The 25,048-nt window shown below is 42.8% G+C and overlaps 1 protein-coding gene across 1 annotated transcript in view; it reads right to left on the bottom strand.

The window, feature by feature from the left end:
• Positions 1-1,725: 1,725 nt before the first annotated feature.
• LRIT1 (leucine rich repeat, Ig-like and transmembrane domains 1) overlaps positions 1,726-25,048 on the bottom strand; it is a 67,090-nt gene continuing 43,767 nt past the window's right edge. Inside the window, exon 4 of the mRNA XM_029610700.1 lies at positions 1,726-3,026. Coding sequence (XP_029466560.1) covers positions 1,951-3,026 — 1,076 coding nt within the window. The 3' untranslated portion in view covers positions 1,726-1,950. The remainder of the gene's footprint in view (positions 3,027-25,048) is intronic.

Here is a 25,048-nt window from a genome sequence, read left to right as displayed (position 1 = left end):
CATAGCACGCTATTATTTTGTGCATGCTTAATGGCCTTAGTATGCACAGTGATCTTTAGTATATAAGCCTTTACATGACCTCCTAGTTTTTTTAATAAATAAGCAAAGCATCCATATCCTTGACAAATGAGGAGGTGCTTTTCAAAGCAATTTAAGCACTTAAAACTAGGTTTGATGTGCATAAATGGCTAAACTAAAAAAAACCCAGGGCTTTGTGAGTGTAAAAATGCATGTCCAAACTGGTTGCATGTGTAATTTTATGAAAACAGAGCAGAAACAATCCAGGAGGATGATTAGCGGCAGAGATGGAACTTGCACACATACCTTTTGATTTTTTTTAATATGGGCTGTTTGAAAATCCTATGTAGCAGGCAATAGAATCTGCACAAGTATTTTTTCCCAGGGTTCTGCTTGGGACTATTGATGTGGGCTTTTTCATATTCTGAGCCTTCCCCAGTGTTTGGGCCATCCTCCTTTTGGGATGGGTTATTTATCCCTTTGCATACTAAGGGCTGAGCATGTTCAGATCAGATCAGTCTGGGATCTCACATGCAGAGAAGTGTTGTAAGGAGGAGAGTTTTGAGTAGGTCTTCAAGGCCTAGTCATTTGAGGAGGTTTTGAGATCAAGAGTCTTTGAGAAGATTTGAGAATTCTTGAGGGTGGTATTGGCTATTCTGGACCAGTTTCTGACTGAGATGGAAGATCTCCCTGGAAGGAAGGTCTGGATCCCTGTTTTTGCACCTTGCACTCAGTCACACTCAGGGAGACAGATTGGATTTTTGAGAGTTTTGGAAAGAGTTTTAGAGACACTATCTAATCTTGAAGCTAGGAGATTTTTCCATTCCCCCCTGATGTATGATGGCATTGCAATGGAGGAGAACTGTCTTATCCTTACTGGAGGTATTTGGACCAAAACACAGATGAGAAAAGGAAGTTCATCAAAAGAAGAACCATAGACAAAGAAACATATTTATTTTGTATTTGTATTTTCCTCATCCTATTTAAGATTTTTAGAATCTTAACGTGAATATTTCTTTTTAAGTTAAAACTTTTTTATAAGTTAACACCACTCTTGGACTCAGCTTTCATTCAACTGTGCTCTTTTGGATCAGCCCCTCTTCTACTGTGGGAGTAACTGTGAGTAGTGAACAATGAGTGAGAGTGACTGTGCAACCTGGCTACCCCACTACAATGGCTAGGGCCCCGGAGGCTCAGACCTTCTCCCGCTGCCTGAGAACCCCAACCCCCAGGGTTGAAGTTTGATTCTTGAGCATCTTAGAGGTTCGAGAGAATAAGACAGCCCTGGAATTTTGCTGTACCCTTTGCATGAGGCACCTGCAGCTTTCCCTTTCAAACTAAAGCATATTCCATAGAGAGAATGTTACACATTCTCATACGATCATTTATAAGCAAGAAAAACAATACACAAAATTTATTTCACATCCGTCTTGGGTTTTAAAGTTTAAATTAAATCATCACCCCCCGCCCCCCAAACAGAAACCTGCATAGGTCACAGTAAAAGTTAAACAAACTACTGACCAAGAACATCAGAATAAAAAAATATAACAACACTTTCAACAAGAAATGTATATTGTCATGCACCAGATTCACTGGGCAACTCACCTTGAGATCGGATTTGGAAAGGCAAGTAACTAAATCTAAAATCTAAATCTAAATCCAAATTTCATTTTGCTCAATGAATAGTGAGCAGGAGAACGTAAGGAAATAAATAACTTTTGGGGTCTTTCTTTTAAAAAGAAAAGGGCGAGAGAGTTTGAGCCATGGAAACAAAAGTTACAAAATGTTTCAATTTGAGCAATTAACATCAGTCCTTTCCCAGCACCTGTACCTTGGATTCCTTTATAAGAAACTTGGCTTACTTAACAATTACTGATCTTCAAAAAAAACCTGCCAGCAATTGTCATATGTCATATGTCAGGCAATAATGTTTCAGCAAAAGAACTCATTTGGTTGTCCTTCCATCTTTGATATTGCTTCTGAATACACACTTGACCATGCTGACAACAGTCTGTTAGACTCATCTGGAGTTTGGCTCGTCAAATATTCCACTTCCATTCCCTCAGTTTTTGTCCCAGGTGACAGGCTTTTAAACATGACATAAGAGTCTTGAATGTTCTTCGATTTTCTTCCTAGACATTTTTTGCAGTGCCTTTTGAGTTCACCACAGCATACCACCAGCGTCAAAGGAACTGCAATGACACAGGCCACACTTATGACCACCAGATTGATTAGTTTTTGGGTTCCACCTGCACTGGCAGCTTCATCTGTGGAAAAGATGATGCACTGCTCCTTTCTGGGGATGAGTCCTTTCATACAGACACAGGCAATATACTTGGTCTTTGGCATGAGCCCATCAATTGTGATCTTGGTCTTCCTTGGTTCAACATTGATTCTATGCATATCCTTTTCCCCAAAGATAGCATAAAGAATATTAAAACTGGTAACATTCTTTGTCGGAGGTGCTTTCCATGCTAGTGAGATACTATGGTCTGTATCGCCAATGACTTTCAGAGCCCTGACTAAGCACTCGGTGTCAGGTTGACCAGTGGGTGGATTCAGTAAAAGACTACCCAAACTTTTATGGTCCTCCTTCTCTCGCATACCAGTGTTTGAATTTCTCTTCTGCTCTTCATTGTTTAGAGGTTCCCCACTGTCATTGATCTTATAGTGTTGAAGAACAGGATTCTGTTCAGCACTAACATGGATAGGCCTACCTGCCATGGAAGGGGTGGTTGTAGATGAGATGACAAACCTGGAAATCAACTTGTCATTATAAGCAGCTACTTCCATAGCATTTCCCTTTCCAGCCCGCAATTTCTTAGAATTACTGTTGAAATTGCTTGTATATGAGGAATCAGAATCTGTAACAATGAGAAAAATGAAGTCTTCTGTTGTGCCAAGAAAGTTCTTTGCTTTACAGAAATACTTTCCAGAATCATGAGAGGAAACAACAAGCAAGCCTAGAATGGACCAGCTTATGCCATCACTTGAAATTTCTTGGTGCACTAAAACAGAAAATACAATTATCAGTAATAATTACCTTTATAAAGTAGTTCAGTGTGCCTATATTTAAAATATGTACAATAACATACAATAATAGCTGCAGAGAGTTTAATATTTTTTTTGCTTCAAGGACAGAAATAAAACATGTCTAGTAATGATTTTTTAAATTATTCATTCATTAATTAACTGTGTTACCACAGTCATCAGAAAAAACACATATAGGGGGATCTGAAAGGAATCATAACTTTCAATCCAAAACTTAAAGATAAGTTTGTTTTAGTCAGCAATCTTTTCTAAAGAGGTATGTTTCATCTTTGCAATTACAAACATAAGGGTGGATTTTCAAAGGTTATGCAAGTAACCCCGAGAATCCGCTTCTGCGCGTGCCGAGCTTATTTTGCATAGGCCTGGTGACGCACGCAAGCCCTGGGACGCGCGTATGTTCCGGGGCTTGAAAAAGGGGGCGGGGAGTGGGTGGTCCGGGGGCGGGGCTGGGGCGGGGCCAGAGCCTCCAAGCACAGCGGCCATTTGCTGCTGTGCCTGGGATCATGGGCTGGCAAGTTTCTGGATTACCTCCCCACCCTCCCCCCATGCTGTACTGTAAGAAAGGATGTCTGCAGGAGTATGACCCACCAATGGCTGAGGGTGAAATAAAAGTGGCTTAATTCATCTTTCAGCTGGATTAATTAATCCAACATTACATATTTGTCAGGTGCAGGTTGACTTGGAGATAACACATGAGTTTATACTTATTTTTCATAACAGTACTTTGCTCTGTAAAACTTAGAAACTTAAAAGCAAATCTTTACCATATTCAATCTTGTACACTTATGTTGCTAAAATAAAACTGATTGACTACCTCATAAAAAATATAAACTTCTGCTCCCTTAAAACTATTGAATTTGTTTCAAATATTATCAGTTAAATCTGCTAATCACCTGTAGCCTGATATATACCCTACAAACCCAGCAACGCTAACTGCTTTCACCACATCTTCTGGTAACAAATTGCATAATTTAATTGTGGACTGAGTTCGTTTTTTAAGGTGCTACCTATTTGTTTCATAGAGTATACTCTAGCCCTAGTACTATTTGAAAGGGTAAATAACTATTCCCTGTTGATCTGTTCTACCCCCACTCATAATTTTCTATCATATCGCCTCTCATCCATCTCTTCTCTAAGCTGAAGAACCCTAACTTGTTTAACCTCACCTAATAGGGGAACCGTTCCATCAATTTTATCATTTTGATCATCCTTCTCTGAACCAGAACTGCAAACAATTCTCAAGGTGTAGTCACACCATGGATCACTGCAAAAGCATTATAATACTGTCTATTTCATTTTCCATTCCTTTCCTAATAATACCTAATAGGGATATGAATACATTTCCAACAAATGCCAAGAATGTAACAAAAGAGGCCATTTTTGGTTTGTTCCAAATAGAATGAACTGAAAATAGGCTTCTATGAAACTACCCCAAAATTTTCAGATACTTTTGTATTATTAGCATTTTTTAATTTAAAAAAAAACAAAACAGTTCTCCAGCGGTCCTAGTGGGACCTCCCCAGGCTAAGAATCTGGCACCTGCCTTGAGCCGGCCTACTGCTGATGCCTACTTGGCACCAGGGCCTGCCTCTACCCAGCCTAAGGCTCGATCCATGGGGCTTGAGACCTGGGGCTCCCATTTTCTTCTCCCCCCTCCCTTTAAAATCACCAGGGCTGAGGAGTTCCCACCTTGGCCCCCACTTACCCTCTTCCTGATCCTCCAGAAAGGGAGGGAGTGATGCCCAGATGCTCCCGACTGGGTCTCCAATGCTTTAAAAATTGCATTGTCTGCTCAGAAAATTGCACCGAATTGACGTCACTTCAGCAGCTTCCTCCGTTATGGCTGGTGCCATTTTGCTGTATGGTTGTACAAATGTAGAGCATTAATAGAGTGTCCATTAATAGTGCTGGCAATAACCAGAGGGAGTTACAGTAGAGACATAATTTCAACACCATCCTCCAAGTGAAAGGTGCCATTTTTTAAGTATCATAGACCCAGGTGAGAGCAACTGGGCATTGCTCTTGCCCTATCTGGAGGACTGGGAAGGGGAAAGTTGGTTTCAAGATGGGGGCTCCCTGGTCCCAGCAATTTTAAAGAAGGTGAAGAAGAGAAATTGAACCCCGGGCCTGCTCCAGTCCAGATATGGGCAGGCCCTGGCACTGGGTAGACCTTGGTACCAGACAGACTCATAGCAGCACCTTTTGGCCCAGGATTGTCCTATCAGGGATCCCAGAAGCCGAATTTTGTTTGCATTTGTTTTGGGGGGGTTATTTGGGGGGGGGAGGGTTGGAGGGGGGTCTGGACATAATGTGTTATTTTGGTTTGCAAATGAACTGAACAAAACATTTAATTAAAAGTAAAAAATACAAATATTGCCGCCCCCCCCCCCAAAATGAAAAATGAACCGAAACAAAACAATGGGAACTGCACATCCTATTAACTAATATTTTGTTTGCTCTTTTGACTGCCATCACACACTTAGCCGAGGATTTCAAACTATTGTCCACACTGATTCCAAGATCCTTTTCTTGGGTGGTGATGCCTAATATGGAACTCAGCATCATGTGCCTATAGTTCGGATTATTCTTTCCTATGTGCATCACTTTATATTTGTCCACATTTAATTTCATCTACTCTTGTCTAGCGCTGGTTCTGATACCCAAACCCCCCAAACATACAAGATCATCCTGAAATCCCTCACATTCAGATAGTAATCTGATAACTCTGAACAATTTTGAGTCATCTGCAAATCTGATCATCTCACTCATCACTACTTTTTTCAGATCATTTATAAATATATTTAAAAGCATAAGGTCCCAGTACATATCCCTGGAGCACTCCCTATTTATTTTTCTCCATTGAGAGAAATGCCCATTAAGTAGTAAGTACTATTTTCTGCTCCTATCCTTTAGCCAGTTACCAGTGCACAACAGAGCATTGCCTCCTATTCCATGACTTTTTTTTATTTGTTGATGAGTTTCCCATGAGGAACTTTATCAAACACCTTCTGAAAATCCAGATACACCATACAGTATCAACTGACTCACCCTTGTCCACATATTTCTTAACCCTTTCAGACAAATCTAATAGATTTGTAAGACAAATTTCAAGTTTATTAAAAGATACAATAATCAGACAGGAATAAAGAAGCACATTTTATTATTACCAAGATATTAAGCCTATATTTTCAATCTCTGCAGTTACTCTTTAATCAAGAATTATATTGTCCCTCTATAGCACCGACCAGGTAATTAGGTTTGTCTGATATTTCCACGAAATTCATAAAGTGAGTTGCTTAAACCATTATCTCAAATTGTCATTGTGAGAAATATTTGCCACAGTAAAGCTGTACTGAATCCAAATATGACTTTATGTCTTGCTGGTAGGCAGCTGACCGCTGCCCTGTTGGCAGCACTGGAGATCATGATCCATGATTCTTTATGTCCTTACTATGCATATACAATGTACATGTTTTCATAAAGTAAATATAATTATGAAAAATGTTTTCATATATGACCTGACAAGTAGATTTTAAAAGCCTTGCGTGCGTAAGAATGGCCACATACGCGTGTAAGCTACGTGAATTTTAAATAGCCAGGAAGTGTACATGCGCCCAGAAAAAGGGACTGGGCATTCCAGCACTGACGTGTAACTCCTAATTTTCCTCATCTAGCACGCATCATTTTGCTACAGCTCCTTGTCACTCTGACACTCTCTATATAGTTACCACTGTAGAGGGGCACTTTGAATTGGGGTGGGTTTTCATGAGATGGGTTGGAGTAAGGAAGGATGTTACAGACACATTCAGAGGTATTCATTGTTAAATTAACATCACTAAAATATTTTAGCCTTTATAAGCGATGAAAAGGAAATGATTTGTACAATGCAGCTAGCAGAGACTACGGTGTATAAATCAACTCCTCTTGTTAGAATTTTCATCACTTATAACATCAAAAATTCTTTACTGATGATAATTTTACAATGGACACCTCTGAATGTGTCTGTAACAAAACCTCCCTAACCCCAACCCACCTCCCAAAAGCTCACCCCAAATCAAAGTGCCCCCTTACAATGGTCCATATACAGAGTATCAAGCTGAGCCTTATAAATCTGAGAATCTGTAGCAAAATGATGTGCATGTATGTGCATGTATGAAAAGTATTTTATAAATGACACATATTTTTGTGCCCAGTGAGATACGCGCTTTTATGGGTGCAAGCACAGCCATTTTGAAATCTACCTGTGAGTACATTAAGCAATGCTCACAGTGCACAAGTATAATTCTCAAATGGAAACATATTTATATTTATTTGTATCTCAGTTCACTTGTAACATAGTAACATAGTAAATGATGGCAGAAAAAGACCATCCATCCCATCCAGTCTACCCAGTTATTCTGTCCACACTATTAGGGTTACATCCCAGCTGCCAGCCACAAGGTGTGGTCACCTGCAAGACCAATCAATTAATTAGGTTTATTTGTGACTAGTTTCCACATAAGAATGTTCAAAGCAAGTACAACATATATATGAAAAAACTCATATGCATATCTAAGCAGTATTAGAGATGTGCTTCGTTTATCACGAATTAGGCAATTTCAATGAAATTGCCTAATTTCTCGTGGGTCGGGGGCCCCGAACCTCGAAACTGATTTTCCCCAAACTATGAGGGAAATTAGTTTTTCGGGTTTGTACAGGGGGAGGGGCACATTTTATTTTTTTAAATAAAAAAACACCCCAAGCATTAAAATTTACTGTAATACAACCCCCCCCCCCCCCAACCATCCCGATCCCTCCCTAAGACTTACTAACATCCCTGGTGGTCCAGCAGGGTCCCACGAGGGATTTCTCCCTCTGTGCCGTCGGGCTTTTGGGCCTGCCTCGCATCAAAATGGCGCCGATAGCCTTTGACCTACTAATGTCACAGGGGCTACCGGTGCCATTGATAAGCCCCAGTCACATGGCCATCAGCACCATCTTGTCCTCCTACCATGTGACAGGGGCTGACCAATGGCACTGGTAGCCCCTGTAACATAGTAAGGACAAAGGCTATCAGTGCCATTTTGATTACTGGCAGCCGACAGCCCGAGTGCAGGAGATCGCTCCCGGACCCCCGCTGGACCCCCAGGAACTTTTGGCAAGTCTTGTGGGGGACAGGAGGGTCCCCCAAGACTTGCTGAAAGTCCCTGGTGGTCCAGTGGGGGTCCGGGAGCGATTTCGCCATTGGCAGCCAGTAATCAAAATGGCACCGATAGTCTTTGCCCTTACTATGTCACAGGGGCTACCGGTGCCATTGGTCAGTCCCTGTCACATGGTAGGAGCACAAGATGGTGCCAGCCATCCATTGCTCCATCCATGTGACAGGGGCAGACCAATGGCACTGGTAGTCCCTGTGACATAGTAGGTCAAAGGCTATCGGTGCCATTTTGATGCGAGGCAGGCCAGATAGCCCGACAGCACGGAGGGAGAAATCACTCGCAGGACCCCACTGGACCACCAGGTACCTGTAAAAAGTTTTTGAGGGGGTCAGGAGGGTGGGGGAAGCTAAGGGGTTACTTTTAAAGGGTCGGGGTGGGTTTTTTGTTTATCGGCTGGGGTGCAGCCGATAAACAAAACCGCGATCGGGCCCGATTGAAAAAAACCCACATGTGAATTGGAAACAGAATCCGAACCGATTCCGGTTCCGATTCACATCTCTACTGTTAAGGTCTTGCACAGAAATAAACGCAACTAGCAAAGTATTTCTTTCTAATACATCCATATCGGAATTCTCTAAGAAGCTGGTTAAATTCATTGGAATAGTTGATACAGGAGCAGTCCCAACAGTAGAAGGTCTATTATTATTCAGAAATCTGCAAAAATTAATAGATGGCATATTTTCGTCAGTAAATCCAAGACCTTCTCTGAAGAGTCTTTTCAGCATAGTAAAAGGAATCTCTCCAGCAACTTTAGGAAAGTTCATAATTCATAGGTTTAAATGCCTGATGTTGTTTTCTAGGATTTCCAAATGCTTGGAGCAGGCCATCTGTTCTCTTATTACAGCCACATTAACAGCTTGAAGAGACTGAATTTTATTTTCAGTCTCTAAAACTTTATTTGTTGTCTCTGTGGCCTGCTCCTGAATTCCAAGTATCTTTTATTGAAAATTATAATTTAGGGAGTCCATCTTTAGTTCTAATATTTTCATAGATTGTCCTTGGCCCGCCACCAAGTCCCACAGTGACGCAAGCGTCACTCCCTACGGCCTAGGTGGTAATGCTGGGGACTCACCATTTACGCTGAGAGATGTTTTGTTCTGACCTCTGTCCACCAAAGCCTCCTCATTTCTCCTTCCGAGGCAGACTTCTAGGCTTGAGGTCCCCGAAGCTCCTTTTTCGGCAGCACCTTCTGTTCCTGCCCGGACGAGTTCTTTCGTGCTTGGCGTGTTGCCTGAGCCAACTTCCACCCACCCCCGTTGCATTGACCGCATCATCAACCTGCGACTGGGAAGTGACTCCGTCAGGGTCACGTTGCGCCGGAGGCGGCCTGATGTCGGGGCTGAGGGATGCTCAGCCGTCGGAGCTCCCTGCTCTCCCCCTCAAGGGCTCACATCAGATTCACCGGTTCCTTCTTCTTGCTCCAGCTGGCGCATAAACCACAGGATATCAAGTTGCCCTGTGGGAGGTAAGGTTTCAGGTGGAAAAATCCTTACTTTCCCCTGTTAATGCTTGGGGTGAGTTTTTTTGAACTTCATTTTCCCGCGTCGTTTTTTGGGCCTGTTTCATTTTTCCCCATTTAGTTTTTTGCTCGTTTTTCCAAAAAACTAACTGAGGAAAAACAAACTTTATCCCGAAGCATCCGACTCAAAAAATGACCCGGTAGAAAAAAACGAAGCTCATCTCTAAGCAATACATGTCAATAAAATATAAACTAAAATGTAAAACACACCAGGAAAAAACCCAAATAAGAACAACATCAACAATAATAGAATACTGGAATAAAAGTAATATCAGCATAATATATTTTCTTGAAGCAGCAAGTTCATATCCACACAAGGGCAAATTTAGCCCACATATGAATTGGGAAAAGCCTGCTGGAAAAAACACATTTTGACTCCTTTTCTAATATCTTAATAATCCTTTTGTTGTGAATCCTGCTCGAGGGTGGTCCCAGCGAGTGGACACACTCACCCCCAGGTGCGCACTTAAGTGCCACTCTTTCTTAGCCGCCTCCTTCCTCCTCGTGGCTTAATGCCATCATCACTCAAGCTGAGTCCTCATCTTGCTCTTCGTGGCAGAGGGACGCCGCCAACACTGTTTTCTTCTTTGCGGCCTGGATTGCCACCGCTGATGCTCCAGTCCTGCACGGCGACTCCTTAGGTGCATGCATGTACCTCTTCTTTGAATTTAAATGGATCATGGTGGGAATAGCCCCACAGCCCCTCCTGATTATGTCATTCCTGCAACCCTATAAAAGGGATTTCCTGGCAGTTCCTGGGGCCTTTGCAAGGAGTTGCTTGCTCCTGGAGTTCCTGTTCTAGCTTTTTGCTTCTGGAGTTCTTCCTGGTCCAGTCTTCGCTTCTTCAAGGCTTTCATGTTCTTCGTTCTTCGTAGGAGCTCCTCTATGTTCCATGTTCCTAGTCTATCGACTGTCCCTATGTCTTCTGTTCCTGATTTTTAAATTTTTTTTATTTAAGTGAGTTTATATACCAGGGCACGTTTAGAACATCACCTCGGTTCACAATGAAACATAATGTAGCAACAGGCTTTACATATAACATGAGAACATAATAACTGGAAACAGGTAGAAGATAAATATAGTTGGGAAGGGGGGGAGGAAGGTAAACCAAAATTAATAACTAAACCAGAAGGGCAACAGGAGTTGTCAAGTCCTCACAAGATGATCCAGTCTTCATCTCCAAGTCCTGCCTTACAGGTCTTCTCTCTCATCCACTCCTTCAGGTGTGCCAGCGTTCTGATCCATGACCAGCCAACGGGTTTCGTAGGGTGCCTTGTGGCACAAGGCCTGTCTCCTTTACAGGTCAAGTCTCCGGAAGTCCCTTGTTTTTTTTAAATTGGGGGTATCTTCCCTGGTTCTGAGTTCCTGAGTCCTGAGTTTGTGAATCCTGTACCTGGTCTTCGGAGCACCTTGTCTCAGCATCCATCCATGTCTAAGCCTCAAGTACAAAGTCTACTCTACCTTCAGCATGGTCCACAACCAACCCATGGGTTTTGTAGCGTGCACAGCAGGACAGGACTTTCCCAGAGTCTTCATCATGTTTCCAGTGCCAAGTCTTCGTCATTTTCCAAGCCCAGAGTCTGCTCCACATTCAGCATGGTCTGTGATCAGCCCATGGGCTGTGTAGGGTGCAGTACAGCATAGGGCTCAATCTACACCTGAACCTAAACCAGTACCTGAGTCCTCGTCTAAGTTCCAAGTCTTCAGTGCCTTCATCTAAGTTCTTGTCTCTTCTGTACTCAACTTCCATCTATCCTGATACACAAGCCATTTTCAAGCAACAGGTCTGAAAGAGCTTTTGAGTGGCTGGAGGGCTACCAAAGAGACCAGCATTGCATTGCTGGGTTTCACTCCTGTGCGTGCAAGGTCAGCAAGGTCTCCAAGTACTCCAAGTTTCCAAGTGTTCCAAGTGCTTCTAAGCTTCTATCCAGCTTGTGCCCAGATTCGCTCACCTACCCAAGGCACATATCTTGCCTGGGGTTGTGCAGTGTCCCAAGGGCTCACGCACTCTCGATAATTAGATCCCGACTCTGCTTGCAACAGATTGCAAAGGCCATGAGCTCAGTGAACATGTCCTTGCAACGGTTCTATGTGTCTTGGATGTTTTTTGCATCTTGTTCCAGTCTTGAATTTTGTCCAGGCCTTGTTTTGCTTTGAATGTTTTTTCCTATGATCCGTATGAGGTGTCTGCATCTGTTCAGGTTTCTCAACTGTTTCAAGTACTACAGCTATGTCTTCATCCCCTCTGAGCCCATGAGAGTGGGCTGGAGGGAGAGGGCTTTGAGGAGAGAGTACTGTTGTGAATCGCGCAAGCAGTCACACTCACCTCCCCAGGTACGGCTTTAAGTGCCACTCTCCCTCGACTGATCCCTTCCTCCTTGTGGCTTAATGTTGCTGTCACTGCCTGCCCCTGCTGCCATTGCTCAAGCTGAGTCCTTGTCTTGCTCTTCCTGCAGAGGGATGACGCCAACACTGTTTTGTTCTTCGTGGCCTGGATTGCCGCAACCGATGCTCCTCTCCTGTGCAGTGCTCCCTAGGCGCACACGTGTGTCTCTTCTTTGAATTTAAAGGGACCACAATGGGAATAGCCCCACAGCCTCTCCTGATGTAATTCCTGCAGCTCTATAAAAGGACTTTCTTGGCAGTTCCTCAGGGCCTTTGCAAGGAGTTGCTTGCTTCTGGAGTTCCTGTTCCAGCTTCTCACTCCTGGAGTTCTTCCTGTTCCAGTCTTCATTTCTTCAAGGCCTTCATGTTCTTTGTTCTTCGTGGGAACATAAGAACATAAGAAAATGCCATACTGGGTCAGACCAAGGGTCCATCAAGCCCAGCATCCTGTCTCCAACAGTGGCCAATCCAGGCCATAAGAACCTGGCAAGTACACAAAAACTAAGTCTATCCCATGTTACTGTTGCTAGTAATAGTAGTAGCTATTTTCTAAGTCAACTTAATTAATAGCAGGTAATAGACTTCTCCTCCAAGAACTTATCCAATCCTTTTTTAAACCCAGCTACACTAACTGCACTAATCTCATCCCCTGGCAACAAATTCCAGAGTTTAATTGTGCGTTGAGTGAAAAAGAACTTTCTCCAATTAGTTTTAAATGTGCCAATGCTAACGTCATGGACAGCCCCTTGTCCTTCTATTATCTGAAAGAATAAATAACTGATTCACATTTACCCGTTCTAGACCTCTCATGATTTTAGACCTCTATCATATCTCCTCCAAGCTGAACAGTCCTAACCTCTTTAGTCTTTCCTCATTGGTGAGCTGTTCTATCCCCTTTATCATTTTGGTTGCCCTTCTCTGTACCTTCTCCATTGCAATTATATCTTTTTTGAGATGCGGCGACCAGAATTGTACACAGTATTCAAGGTGCGGTCTCACCTTGGAGCGATATAGAGGCATTATGACATTTTCCGTTTTATTCAGCATTCCCTTTCTAATAATTCCCAACATTCTGTTTGCTCACCATTCCTTTTCTAATACTTCCCAACATGCTCCTCTATGTTCTTCATTCCATGTTCCTGGTCTCTCGACAGTCCCTGTATCTTCTGTTCCTGATGTCAGTTCTTTGCAAGTGCCTAATGTTCCAGACTACATCCAAGAAATAAATGCACAGAAGATTAACCTATTTCAAGGAAAAGGAGGTTCTGCAATGAGGGTTGATGGGATGAGTGTGAAAGGGGGTAGACAAGAGTAATCTAAAGAAATATTTATTTAAAGTTAGAGTAGAGAATACATGGAACAGCCTCCCTGTGTAAGTGAGGAGCATGTTAGAATTCAAGAAAACATGGGACACATAGAGGATCTTTGAGGGGTAGGAAGGGACTATAAATCTGAACAGGAGATGTTGATAGCCTGGCTTGGCCATGTAGCTTTATCTGCCATCATGTTCTATGTTTTCATCTTTCTAATAAGTAAGTTCTGAATGGAAGTCTACCCAATCCATAGTAGCTCTAATTTTGCTGAATTAAATTTAAGGGATCTATTTACTAAAGGATTTCTCCCATTTTGTGTCTATGCGTAATAAATAGGGTTTTCAGTTTGTTTAATTTAAACAAATTAGCTACTTTCTGAAGGCATACCTTTTATGTTCTGAGTTGCACCTTCCTTTTTGGATCTAGTTGTTGCGGTCCCGGGTTAGCCGCGGTGTCCTGCTGTGGCTAACCCCGCCCCCCTACGTGCGCGAGTGCGCCGGAGCTCCCAATTTAAAGGGGCCAGCGTGGGAGACTCCAGCACCGCCCTCCAGCTGATGTCAGACACTGCAGGGTATTTAAACCCTGCAGTCACACTCCTACCTCACCTTGCAATGAAGTTGACTCTTCAGAGTGACTAGTTGTGCTTCCTGTTCCTGGTTCCTGCTTCTTCTCGACATCTGATTCCTGGCTCCTGACCTTGCTTCGTTCTCCAACTCTGGCTTCTGCTTCCGTCCCTGGTTTTGGCATTCAACATCTGATTCCTTTCTCCTGACCTTGCTTCATTCTCCGACTCCGGCTTCTGCTTCCGTCCCTAGTTTTGGCATCCGACATCTGACTACTAGCTCCCGACTTTGGCTTGCTCCTGGACTTCAGCTTCATCTCTCCCACTGCCACAGGTATTTGTTCGTCATCCGCCCGGAGGGTTCTCCTAAGTCCCAACATCTCGGGTCCTCATGGGCTCCTCCCGGGGGGACCACGGGCTTCCAAGGGTGAAGTCTCTTCTGACCTCCTGGGCGCCATCTCTTTATTGGATTACCTCGGCAGGCTGCTCTTCTGATCCTTGGTCACATAGGATCCACCTAAGACCAAGAGGTCCGGGTCCCTAAGGGCTCCTCCTGGGGGGACCTTGGGCTACCAGTGGTGAAGCCATCTCCGAAGCCTCTTCTTAGCACTGCCTTCCAGCTGCTACAACCACTGTGGGCATCCACAGCACGATACCCGCAGCCACAGCCGGCCCAAGGGTCCATGATCCTAACACTAGTGTTATATATATATATATATATATATATATATATATATATACATATATATATATATATATATAAAATATAGTTCCCCAGTTCTTTAAACAACTCTTGAAAGTCAATTACATTCTACCAGCTATCTTGGGAAATCTGGGAGCAGCCTTGCACATGACTTCAAGTAGAAAAAATAAACTTCCTGTGCAGATGTCTACAAGCGGTCTATGGAAATCTGAAGCACATTAGTGACCTGTTTTACATGTGAGTAAGAGGGATGGAAAGGAGATTGAAATATAACATGGGTGTCATCTCATGTACTAAAGCAACAAAAAAATTGTACTGTGGAAAACTGCTAACTCAGTAGGTGTACTTCATCGGAGGATCAGTGAAGTAAAATGGAGGAAAACATATCATAAAATTAAATTAAACATTAAATGGTTTCAACCAGTAGATAAAAACCTCTCTGAGTCTCCCAAGAATGGCAATCTGCCACCACAGTAGATTATAGTATCTAGACTGATAGCTATTCCTTACTTCCTATCATTCTGCTGAATTACTCTTCCTAGACATCTTGCAGTGTTAGTGCAAACAAGCTTTAAATGTGATTTACTTTGACAGAAAGCATAAGTCACTTGCACAACGGGAGAGAATAAAACAGTTATTCAGGGTACACTGGACAACTATTGTTCTTCATACCAACTGCAGTATTATTACTAAATGATTTTTTTTCAAAACTGCTTTTGCTTCCTCCTCTTTGTGTGCAAAATAATACTAAAAAGCAACTCTGCTATTCCATTACAAATGATTTTATAGTTAGGGATAAATAATACAAATGCTAACAGATTTTTGTCTTTATGATAGGCAGAGAAATCATTACCGAATACCAGAAAGAATATTGAGAATTCTTCATTAATTTAGCAAGAAATGTATGCAATTTCACCAGGAGCTATAGAGCCTGTCTGTATTTATAATACCATATACAGTATGTCATCAATGGAGGCAGTGTATGCAAATTTATCTCATGCATATTCATTGTAGATATCCTGAAAACCTGGCCTGTTTGTGGCACTTGAGGACTGGAGTTCGCCATCCATGGGTTAGTTAAAGTCCCAATAGTTTATTAGAGAAAGAACCAATTCTCATACCTTTCCTTAAGTCTTCTTGATTTCTTTAAATCTTCTTCTGAATTACCAGATGGGCAATCTCCTTTCCGGTATAACACAACTGAATCAGCAGCATATACAGTAACAATGTTTAATATATATACCTTCAGATCTTTCCTTCCACTGCAAAAGGTGAAGATGCAGCCCTCCCAGATACTCCTCCAAATGTCAGGTTCCTTCAGAGTAAAAGACACTAGTTTTCCACTCGCTTGGATGCTGACTCCTGGATACTAAGGGCACTCAGTTCCAAAGAACAGAAAAGTCTTTAACTCCAATTAAATGGGAATTAATCAAAACAGAGACAGGAAGGATGGAAAAAAATTGCCTTGCCTCCAAATGAGGAGAAAAGTCTCTTAAACAGAATACTTAAAAGTTGAATCTTCTCTGCATCTGCTCATCAGACAGATCCATCTCCTAAAGGATTGATAGAGGTCTGCCAGAATCTTCCCTAACCTTAAACAGGGTCACCCCAATCCTCTGTGAAGGGGTACCAAGGCTCTCATAAAGAAAAGTCTCCAAAAATTGGATTACTGAGGGAAAAATAATACCAAAATTAGTCCCACTAGCAGGCAGACCCTCAAGGGAAAACCAGACTCTACCCCCTTCAATAATTAGAAAAATATAAATGGCAGGATCTCCAGAGTTCCTGTCCCAGTGAAAGGCTAACTAAAAATCAACAAGGACTGTTGCTGATTGAGGATGATAAACAGCAAGAACACACCATCTGCCTCTCCCACATGGGGGTATAAAACCAAGACCTCTTTTCACTCATTCTTGTTAGTACATTCCTTTTAGGGATGTGCATCCGTTTTCCACGTATTTGTAATCCGCAACTTATTTTGTCCTATCTGTTAAATACGTGGGGAGGCGAAACGCATCGCGACCCCCCACGTATTAAACAGATTTCTGTTTTATTCGGCCTCCTAAATAAAAATTTAAACCCCCCACCCTCCTGACCCCCTCAAGACTTACCAAAACTCCCTGGTGGTCCAGCGGGGAGTCCAGAAGCCATCGCTGCACTCGTTTGCCGGTTTCATCACGGCGTGTCACAGGGGCTACCGGTGCCATTGGTCAGCCCCTGTCACGTGGTCACCGGCGCCATCTTGTGCTCCTACCATGTGACAGGGGCTGACCAATGGCACCGGTAGCCCCTGTGACATAGTATGCGCAAAGGCTATCGGCGCCATTTTCAGTCCTGGCATCGGACAGCAGGTCGCTCCGGGACCCCCATTGGACCCACAGGGACTTTTGGCCAGCTTAGGGGGCCTCCTGACCCCCACAAGACTTGCCAAAAGTCCAGCGGGGATCCAGGAGTGACCTCCTTCACGCCAGCCGTCCGATGCCAATACTCAAAATGGCGCCGATCACCTTTGCCCTCACTATGACACACATAGTGAGGGCAAAGGCGATCGGCGCCATTTTGAGACTCAAAATCGCCGTCCGATGCCAATACTCAAAATGGCGCCGATCGCCGTCATAGTGAGGGCAAAGGCAATTGGCGCCATTTTGAGACTCAAAATCGCCGTCCGATGCCAATACTCAAAATGGCGCCTGTGACATTGGTCAGCCCCTGTCACATGGTCACTGGTGCCATCTTGTGCTACTACCATGTGACAGGGGCTGACCAATGGCACCGGTAGCCCCTGTGACATAGTATGGGCAAAGGCGATCGGCGCCATTTTGAGTATTGGCATCGGATGGCGGTTTTGAGTCTCAAAATGGCGCCGGTCGCCTTTGCCCTCACTATGACGGCGATCGGCGCCATTTTGAGTATTGGCATCACACGGCCGGCGTGCAGGAGGTCGCTCCCGGACCCCCGCTGGACTTTTGGCAAGTCTTGTGGGGGTCAGGACGCCCCCCCAAGCTGGCCAAAAGTCCCTGTGGGTCCAACAGGGGTCCCGGAGCGACCTGCCGTCCGATGCCAGGACTCAAAATGGCGCCGATAGCCTTTGCCCATACTATGTCACAGGGGCTACCGGTGCCATTGGGCAGCCCCTGTCACATGGTAGTAGCACAAGATGGCACCAGTGACCATGTGACAGGGGCTGACCAATGGCACCGGTAGCCCCTGTGACACGCCGTGATGAAACCGGCAAACGAGTGCAGGGATGGCTTCCTGACTCCCCGCTGGACCACCAGGGAGTTTTAGTAAGTCTTGGGGGGGGGGAGTCAGGAGGGTGGGGGGTTGTAGTTAATTTTAATTTTAGCTGGGACACTAATTTAACTCACCGTAGTAACGTATTTACAGATCGACAACTTATGGAATTCTCCATACTTCCGCATGAAACGGAATTGACCCCCCACGAATACGTATCACGAATGCAACGAAAACTTTTTGGCTGCACATCCCTAATTCCTTTTAGTAAGGGAAACCAGAGGTTCCCTACACATACAGTAAACATAAAAAAGATGGCTAAAGTGATCTTAACCAGGTAATAATACAATTAACTTGAGGTTACATCCACCAGTCCCTTGTACACAGGCTTTATTCAACTTTCAAAATCCTCCACCCCAAACATATTTACAGCAGCTCAGAGAATGAGTAGCTTATTGGACCTCCTTATTGCCACGCAGATTGCAATATTTCTTATGGGAGAAAATGTGTTAATTATCTTTCCTTTTCTTCCTATGGAATAAGAAACAAGTAGGGGAAGCATGCAAAAGCATGGCTTCAGGAATGTTTTCCAAAAGAAGAGTTGCAAAATTGGTGTTTATGGGTATAGTTGGGGGGAGGGGGAGGATTGAGATGGAGTGTGTTTGTGGGTGAATAGGTATGGATGTATGGGGAGTATATGTGTGGGGGTAAGTGGAGATGTGCATGGAGGGATGTGTGTGTGTTATTTTATTTATTTATTTAATTTCTTTTACTATACCGATGCTCAAGACTAGGTCTTATCGTACCGGTTTACAATGTAACTGAGGGGAAACCAATTAACATCAAGGTAGAAAGTAAAGTTACATTAAACAGGGAGCGTAAAACCTGGGCAATGGAAGACAGTTCAGAATTTAAACTAAGAAACAATTAGAGAGAGATAAATATATATATATAATCAACAAAAACTATAAGATACGTAAACATAGATTTATCCTAGGCAGTTATTAGCATGGTATGTCCAGTGGGAGAAGGAAAGGGTGAGGTTGGGTGGGGGGGAAGGGGAGAGGGAAAAGAGGGGGGGGGGGGGAGGGATTAAGGAGGGGGGGGAGAATGAGAGACAGTGATGGTTGAGGAGATCCTTCAGCGGTAGGCTTCTGCGAACAGCCAGGTTTTCAATTTCTTTCTGAATGTTGAATGGCATTGTTCTTGGCGTAAGTCTTGGGGAAGTGAATTCCAATGTAGTGGACCTGCTGTTGAAAGAGCACGCTTGTGAATAGAGTTGTGGACAGATGATTTGTTGGGGGGGGGCCTTGAGCGAACCTTTGTAGGCAGTTCTGATCGGTCTTGCTGAAGTATGTAATTCGAGTGGGAAGGTGAGTTGGAGAGTGGATTGCTGGTAGACGGATTTGTGGATGATGGTGAGAGCCTTGAAAAGTATTCTATATTGGATGGGCAGCCAGTGTAGGATTTTTAGGATTGGTGTGATATGGTCCTTGCGACGAGTGTTTGTAAGGATCCTAGCCGCTGCGTTTTGCAGCATCTGAAGAGGTTTGGTGGACGAAGCGGGGAGACCAAGTAATAGAGCGTTACAATAGTCGATCTTTGAAAACAGTATGGCTTGAAGCACCGAACGGAAATCCTTGAAGTGTAAGAGCGGTCTAAGTTGCTTCAGGACCTGTAGCTTGAAGAAGCATTCTTTGGTTGTGGCGTTAATGAATTTTTTGAAATTCATTCTAGAGTCAAGGGTGGCCCCAAGATCTCTGACCTGGTTTGCTAATGGGGTGCTAGCATTATTTGCGAGGGGGTTGTTGTCACTAGGGGAGATAACCAGTAGTTCCGTTTTGGAAGTATTTAGGACCAGGTTGAGACTAGAGAGCAGAAGGTTGATGGCTTGTAAGCAGTTGTTCCAGAAATTTAGAGTAGAGATGGGGTCCGAGATGGGGATTATGATTTGAACATCGTCCGCGTATATAAAGTGGGTGAGATTGAGACTATTGAGTAGCTGGCATAAAGGGAGTAGATATATATTGAACAGGGTAGGGGAAAGTGACGAACCCTGAGGTACGCCTTGGTTTGATGGAATGGAGTGAGATTCTTTGTCATTTATTTTGACTTTGTAGTGTCTGTTGTTCAGAAAGGATGTGAACCAGAGCAGTGCAGAGCCGGATATGCCTATTTCCATTAAACGGTTTAAGAGGATAGTGTGGTTTACCGTGTCGAACGCGGCAGAGATGTCGAGAAGGGCTAGCAGGTAAGATTGTCCCTTGTCAAGGCCCATCAGGATGTTGTCCGTTAGAGAAAGAAGGAGGGATTCTGTGTTTAGGCGTTTCCTGAATCCGAATTGAGAGGGGTAGAGAATATTGTGGGAGTCAAGGTAGTCTGTGAGTCGGATGTTGACAAGCTTTTCCATTAGCTTGGCTATAAAAGGTAGGTTTGCAATGGGGCGGAAGTTTGCAGGGTTGGCTGGGTCCAGGTTGGGTTTTTTAAGTAAGGGTTTAAGTGAAGCAATTTTTAAGGAGTCCGGGACCGATCCTTGATTGAGGGAGCAATTTATGATGTCTGCCAGCGGTTTAGCAATGGTGTTAGGGATGGTGAGAAGTAGTTTGGTTGGTATTTGGTCCAATGGATGAGTGGAAGGTTTCATTTTCTTGATTATTGATTCAATTTCCAGGGAGGATGTCTGTTCAAGAATTTCTAGTGACGGTCTGTAGATAGTTGGTGGAGGGTTATTGGTTGCGAGGCTTAATGGTTGCGAAGGGTTTGGGGAAGTGTTAGTTGATGCCAGGGGGGCAAGTAGGTTTTTGATTTTGTTATCAAAAAAGATAGCCAACTCTGTGGATTTGTTCTGGGCTTCTTCTTCTGGGATGGTGAGGGGCATAGGTGTGGTAAGGGCAGCTACATATGAGAACAGAGTTTTTGGGTCATATAAGAAGCCGTGTATTTTTTTGGCGTAGAAATCTCGTTTGGTGCGGGTAATGGATGTCCTATAGTAGCTCATTGCAGTTTTGTATGAAGCAAGTGAGGAAGGGGAGGAATCTTTCCGCCAGCGTTGTTCTTTGTGTTGTAGATCCTGTTTGAGTTTCCTTAGTTCGGTTGAGAACCAGGGTTTCTTGTTCGTGCGGGCTGGGTTGGGGTGTGGGGACGTGCATGATCATGATCATATTGGATGTATGAAATTTTGTGGTCCACCAAGAACTTCAGTAGTCACCCTATATGCTCCTGTGTCAACAAGAGGGTTTCATCCTCCCATCTGAAATTTGAAGGTGAAATAAAAAGGAGAGAAGAGATTTCCCTTCTGTGGGCTTATCAAACCCCAGCAAATTCTCCCAAAAAGCATCAGAAGCAGAGCAAAGTGTGCATTCTGGCATCATGAGAAGCTTTTGCATGTTAGAATTTTGGAGAGAATAATGCTGTGGAATGTTGGCAGTAAGAAAGGATATCTTTCACCTAGACTCAAACAAGCTTCTGGAGTGGAGTAGTAGTGGTTAGAGCAATGAACCCTGAACTAGAAAGCAACTCAAATCTAATTTTTTAAGCAAGGTTAAGCTGTTTGATTTATAATATATCTTTATCTTGTTATGTTTTTGGTAAATATATTATGTGTTTATGAGTGTTGTTTTATAGCTGCAATGATCAATTTGTAATTGTATTTAGTATTTAGTTCACTAAATAAATAAATCAATTATCTTTCCCTCTAGAACAAAAAGAAGCAGGAATAATATTTTTTGTGAGTTTTTTATCCATGCAAATCTGTACCATTTTTAAACATTGTATCATTGTCTCTGATGTGATTTTGTTTTGGGAATTTATTTATTTAGTAAACTTAACTGTAATTTTTGAAGAGGCCGCTATTCAGTGCCATTTGTCTGGCTAAGTTCGGACTTACCAAAAATTATCAATGAAATACACCACTGCTTCAGCGATTAAAACTATAATCAACAATCATGAGATAAAACTCAATCGCTGGAATATAATACTTTTGTAAATGTTTATGCAAATTTGAGATTTTTTTAAATTTTTTATCGACACCTACACTGTGGAACACTTCGTGTGAAATGAATTTGTTGCTCTATATTAAAATTATAATAATGGAATTGGAGGAAAGTTTCATATAAACAAGTAGGTGTCTCCGCACCACTGCTTTGTGGTATTATAATCATTAACTGTCCTCCTCCTCCTTTGGTTTTTTGTTGTGTTTATGTGAAAAATTTTTCACCTCTGTGAATTTAAAAAATCTTCCGTGATGTGAATATCAGTCAATTTTGTGTACAAAACGGCACATAATTTTGAAGGACTATAAAGTCTCTACTGTTAACTACAAGGAGTAAAATTCAGACTTCCCCGTTAGATGTTGGTGTGTGCTGTCCAAATTCTGACGCTCCATAGCCAGCATATAAAAAGGGGTCACGGAACATCTATAAATCACTCTTCCGGAGATGGAGTCAGAGTGATACCATCATGAGGCATCCAGCCCAGATCATCCGATAAATTTTTGAATGGAGTTACTCAGATCCTTTAAAAGTTGGTCGAACAGCAGCAATTTACATCCCTGAGGAAAGACAATACGTATGAAACACGGATCGTTCGTGTCGGGACCACTGTCAGAATTTGGACAGCACACACCAACATCTAACGGGGAAGTCTGAATTTTACTCCTTGTAGTTAACAGTAGAGACTTTATAGTCCTTCAAAATTATGTGATGTCCTTTCATGGATTACAAACTGGTTAAAAGACAGGAAACAGAGAGTAGGATTAAATGGTCAATATTCTCAGTGGAAAAGGGTAAACAGTGGAGTACCTCAGGGATCTGTATTGGGACCGGTGCTTTTCAATATATATATAAATGATCTGGAAAGGAATACGACGAGTGAGGTTATCAAATTTGCGGATGATACAAAATTATTCAGAGTAGTTAAATCACAGGCAGACTGTGATACATTACAGGAGGACCTTGCAAGACTGGAAGATTGGGCATCCAAATGGCAGATGAAATTTAATGTGGACAAGTGCAAGGTGATGCACATAGGGAAAAATAACCCTTGCTGTAGTTACACGATGTTAGGTTCCATATTAGGAGCTACCACCCAGGAAAAAGATCTAGGCATCATAGTGGATAATACTTTAAAATTGTCGGCTCAGTGTGCTGCAGCAGTCAAAAAAGCAAATAGAATGTTAGGAATTATTAGGAAGGGAATGGTTAATAGAACGGAAAATGTCATAATGCCTCTGTATCGCTCCATGGTGAGACCGCACCTTGAATACTGTGTACAATTCTGGTCGCCGCATCTCAAAAAAGATATAGTTGCGATGGAGAAGGTACAGAGAAGGGCAACCAAAATGATAAAGGGGATGGAACAGCTCCCCTATGAGGAAAGGCTGAAGAGGTTAGGGCTGTTCAGCTTGGAGAAGAGACGGCTGAGGGGGGATATGATAGAGGTCTTTAAGATCATGAGAGGTCTTGAACGAGTAGATGTGACTCGGTTATTTACACTTTCGAATAATAGAAGGACTAGGGGGCATTCCATGAAGTTAGCAAGTAACACATTTAAGACTAATCGGAGAAAATTCTTTTTCACTCAACGCACAATAAAGCTCTGGAATTTGTTGCCAGAGAAGGTAGTTAGTGCAGTTAGTGTAGCTGGATTCAAAAAAGGTTTGGATAAGTTCTTGGAGGAGAAGTCCATTAATGGCTATTAATCAAGTTTACTTAGGGAATAGCCACTGCAATTAATTGCATCAGTAGCATGGGTTCTTCTTAGTGTTTGGGTAATTGCCAGGTTCTTGTGGCCTGGTTTTTGGCCTCTGTTGAAAACAGGATGCTGGGCTTGATGGACCCTTGGTCTGACCCAGCATGGCAATTTCTTATGTTCTTATGTTCTTATGTGCCGTTTTGTACACAAAATTGACTGATATTCACATCACGGAAGATTTTTTAAATTCACAGAGGTGAAAAAAGTTTCACATAAACACAACAAAAAACCAAAGGAGGAGGAGGACAGTTAATGATTATAATACCACAAAGCAGTGGTGCGGAGACACCTACTTGTTTATATGAAACTTTCCTCCAATTCCATTATTATAATTTTAATATAGAACAACAAATTCATTTCACACGAAGTGTTCCACAGTGTAGGTGTCGATAAAAAATTTTAAAAAATCTCAAAATTGCATAAACATTTACAAAAGTATTATATTCCAGCGATTAAGTTCGGACTTAGCCGGACAAATTGCAGAATTTGAAAATCCTACCATGCTGATCATTATCAAACTAACTGAGGGGCAGAGTGGGGGCATTCCAGGGCGAAGTTGGCTATCCAGCTAAATTAGTTGAACAAATGCTGATTTTCAGCATTATCGAGCTAAGGTGCTAAGTTTCAGCATTATCAGGCTTAGATAGCTGGATAACTTCTGGACAGCCAAAGAGCTGTTCCAAAGTTAGTTAAATAGACTTTTCTGGTGAACTTTAAGATAGTCAGGGATATGGACCTTAGTCAGGAATATGGACCTTAAAGACTTTTTGCAGATAATACCAGAACTTTATTTGTCAACATATTTTCACAGTATATTGGGAAATGGAGAAATCCAAAGTATTGGCACAGCCCCAATATGCTCTACCCATCAGGTATAGACTCTACATCTGAGAATTACCTAGAAATAAGATATCAAATTTATCCATACTGGTCACCGACCCACTTGATTAGTCCAGTATGAAAGCAAAAGCAACCATATAATGGCGGTAATATTCTCCAAGTTGAAAGGAGAATTTCATACTGAAAAATCATCCCCCCCCCCCCTGTAATAATGAATCATTTCTCTTTCGGGCCGATACAGGAAGGAGCGGTAGGAAGAGCTGCATTAGTGCCGGGCGCACCCGCACTTGCCGCACGCACAGTCCTGCTCACCTACCGCTCGATACTGTATTTAAATAGCTTGCAAATGCAAGCCCGTCCAAGAAGCGTCCGTGAAGCGTTAGGCCCGCGCAACCCATTTTACTGTATAGGCACTTTATACAGCACCTATACAGTATCCTGGGTGCTCTGTACCTGTCATTTCAAATGACATTT

Source organism: Rhinatrema bivittatum, chromosome 7, assembly GCF_901001135.1.
Source record: "Rhinatrema bivittatum chromosome 7, aRhiBiv1.1, whole genome shotgun sequence".
Lineage (NCBI taxonomy): Eukaryota > Metazoa > Chordata > Amphibia > Gymnophiona > Rhinatrematidae > Rhinatrema > Rhinatrema bivittatum.
Note: the sequence above shows the minus strand (reverse complement) of the source record. Positions and strands in the feature narration are given on the sequence as shown.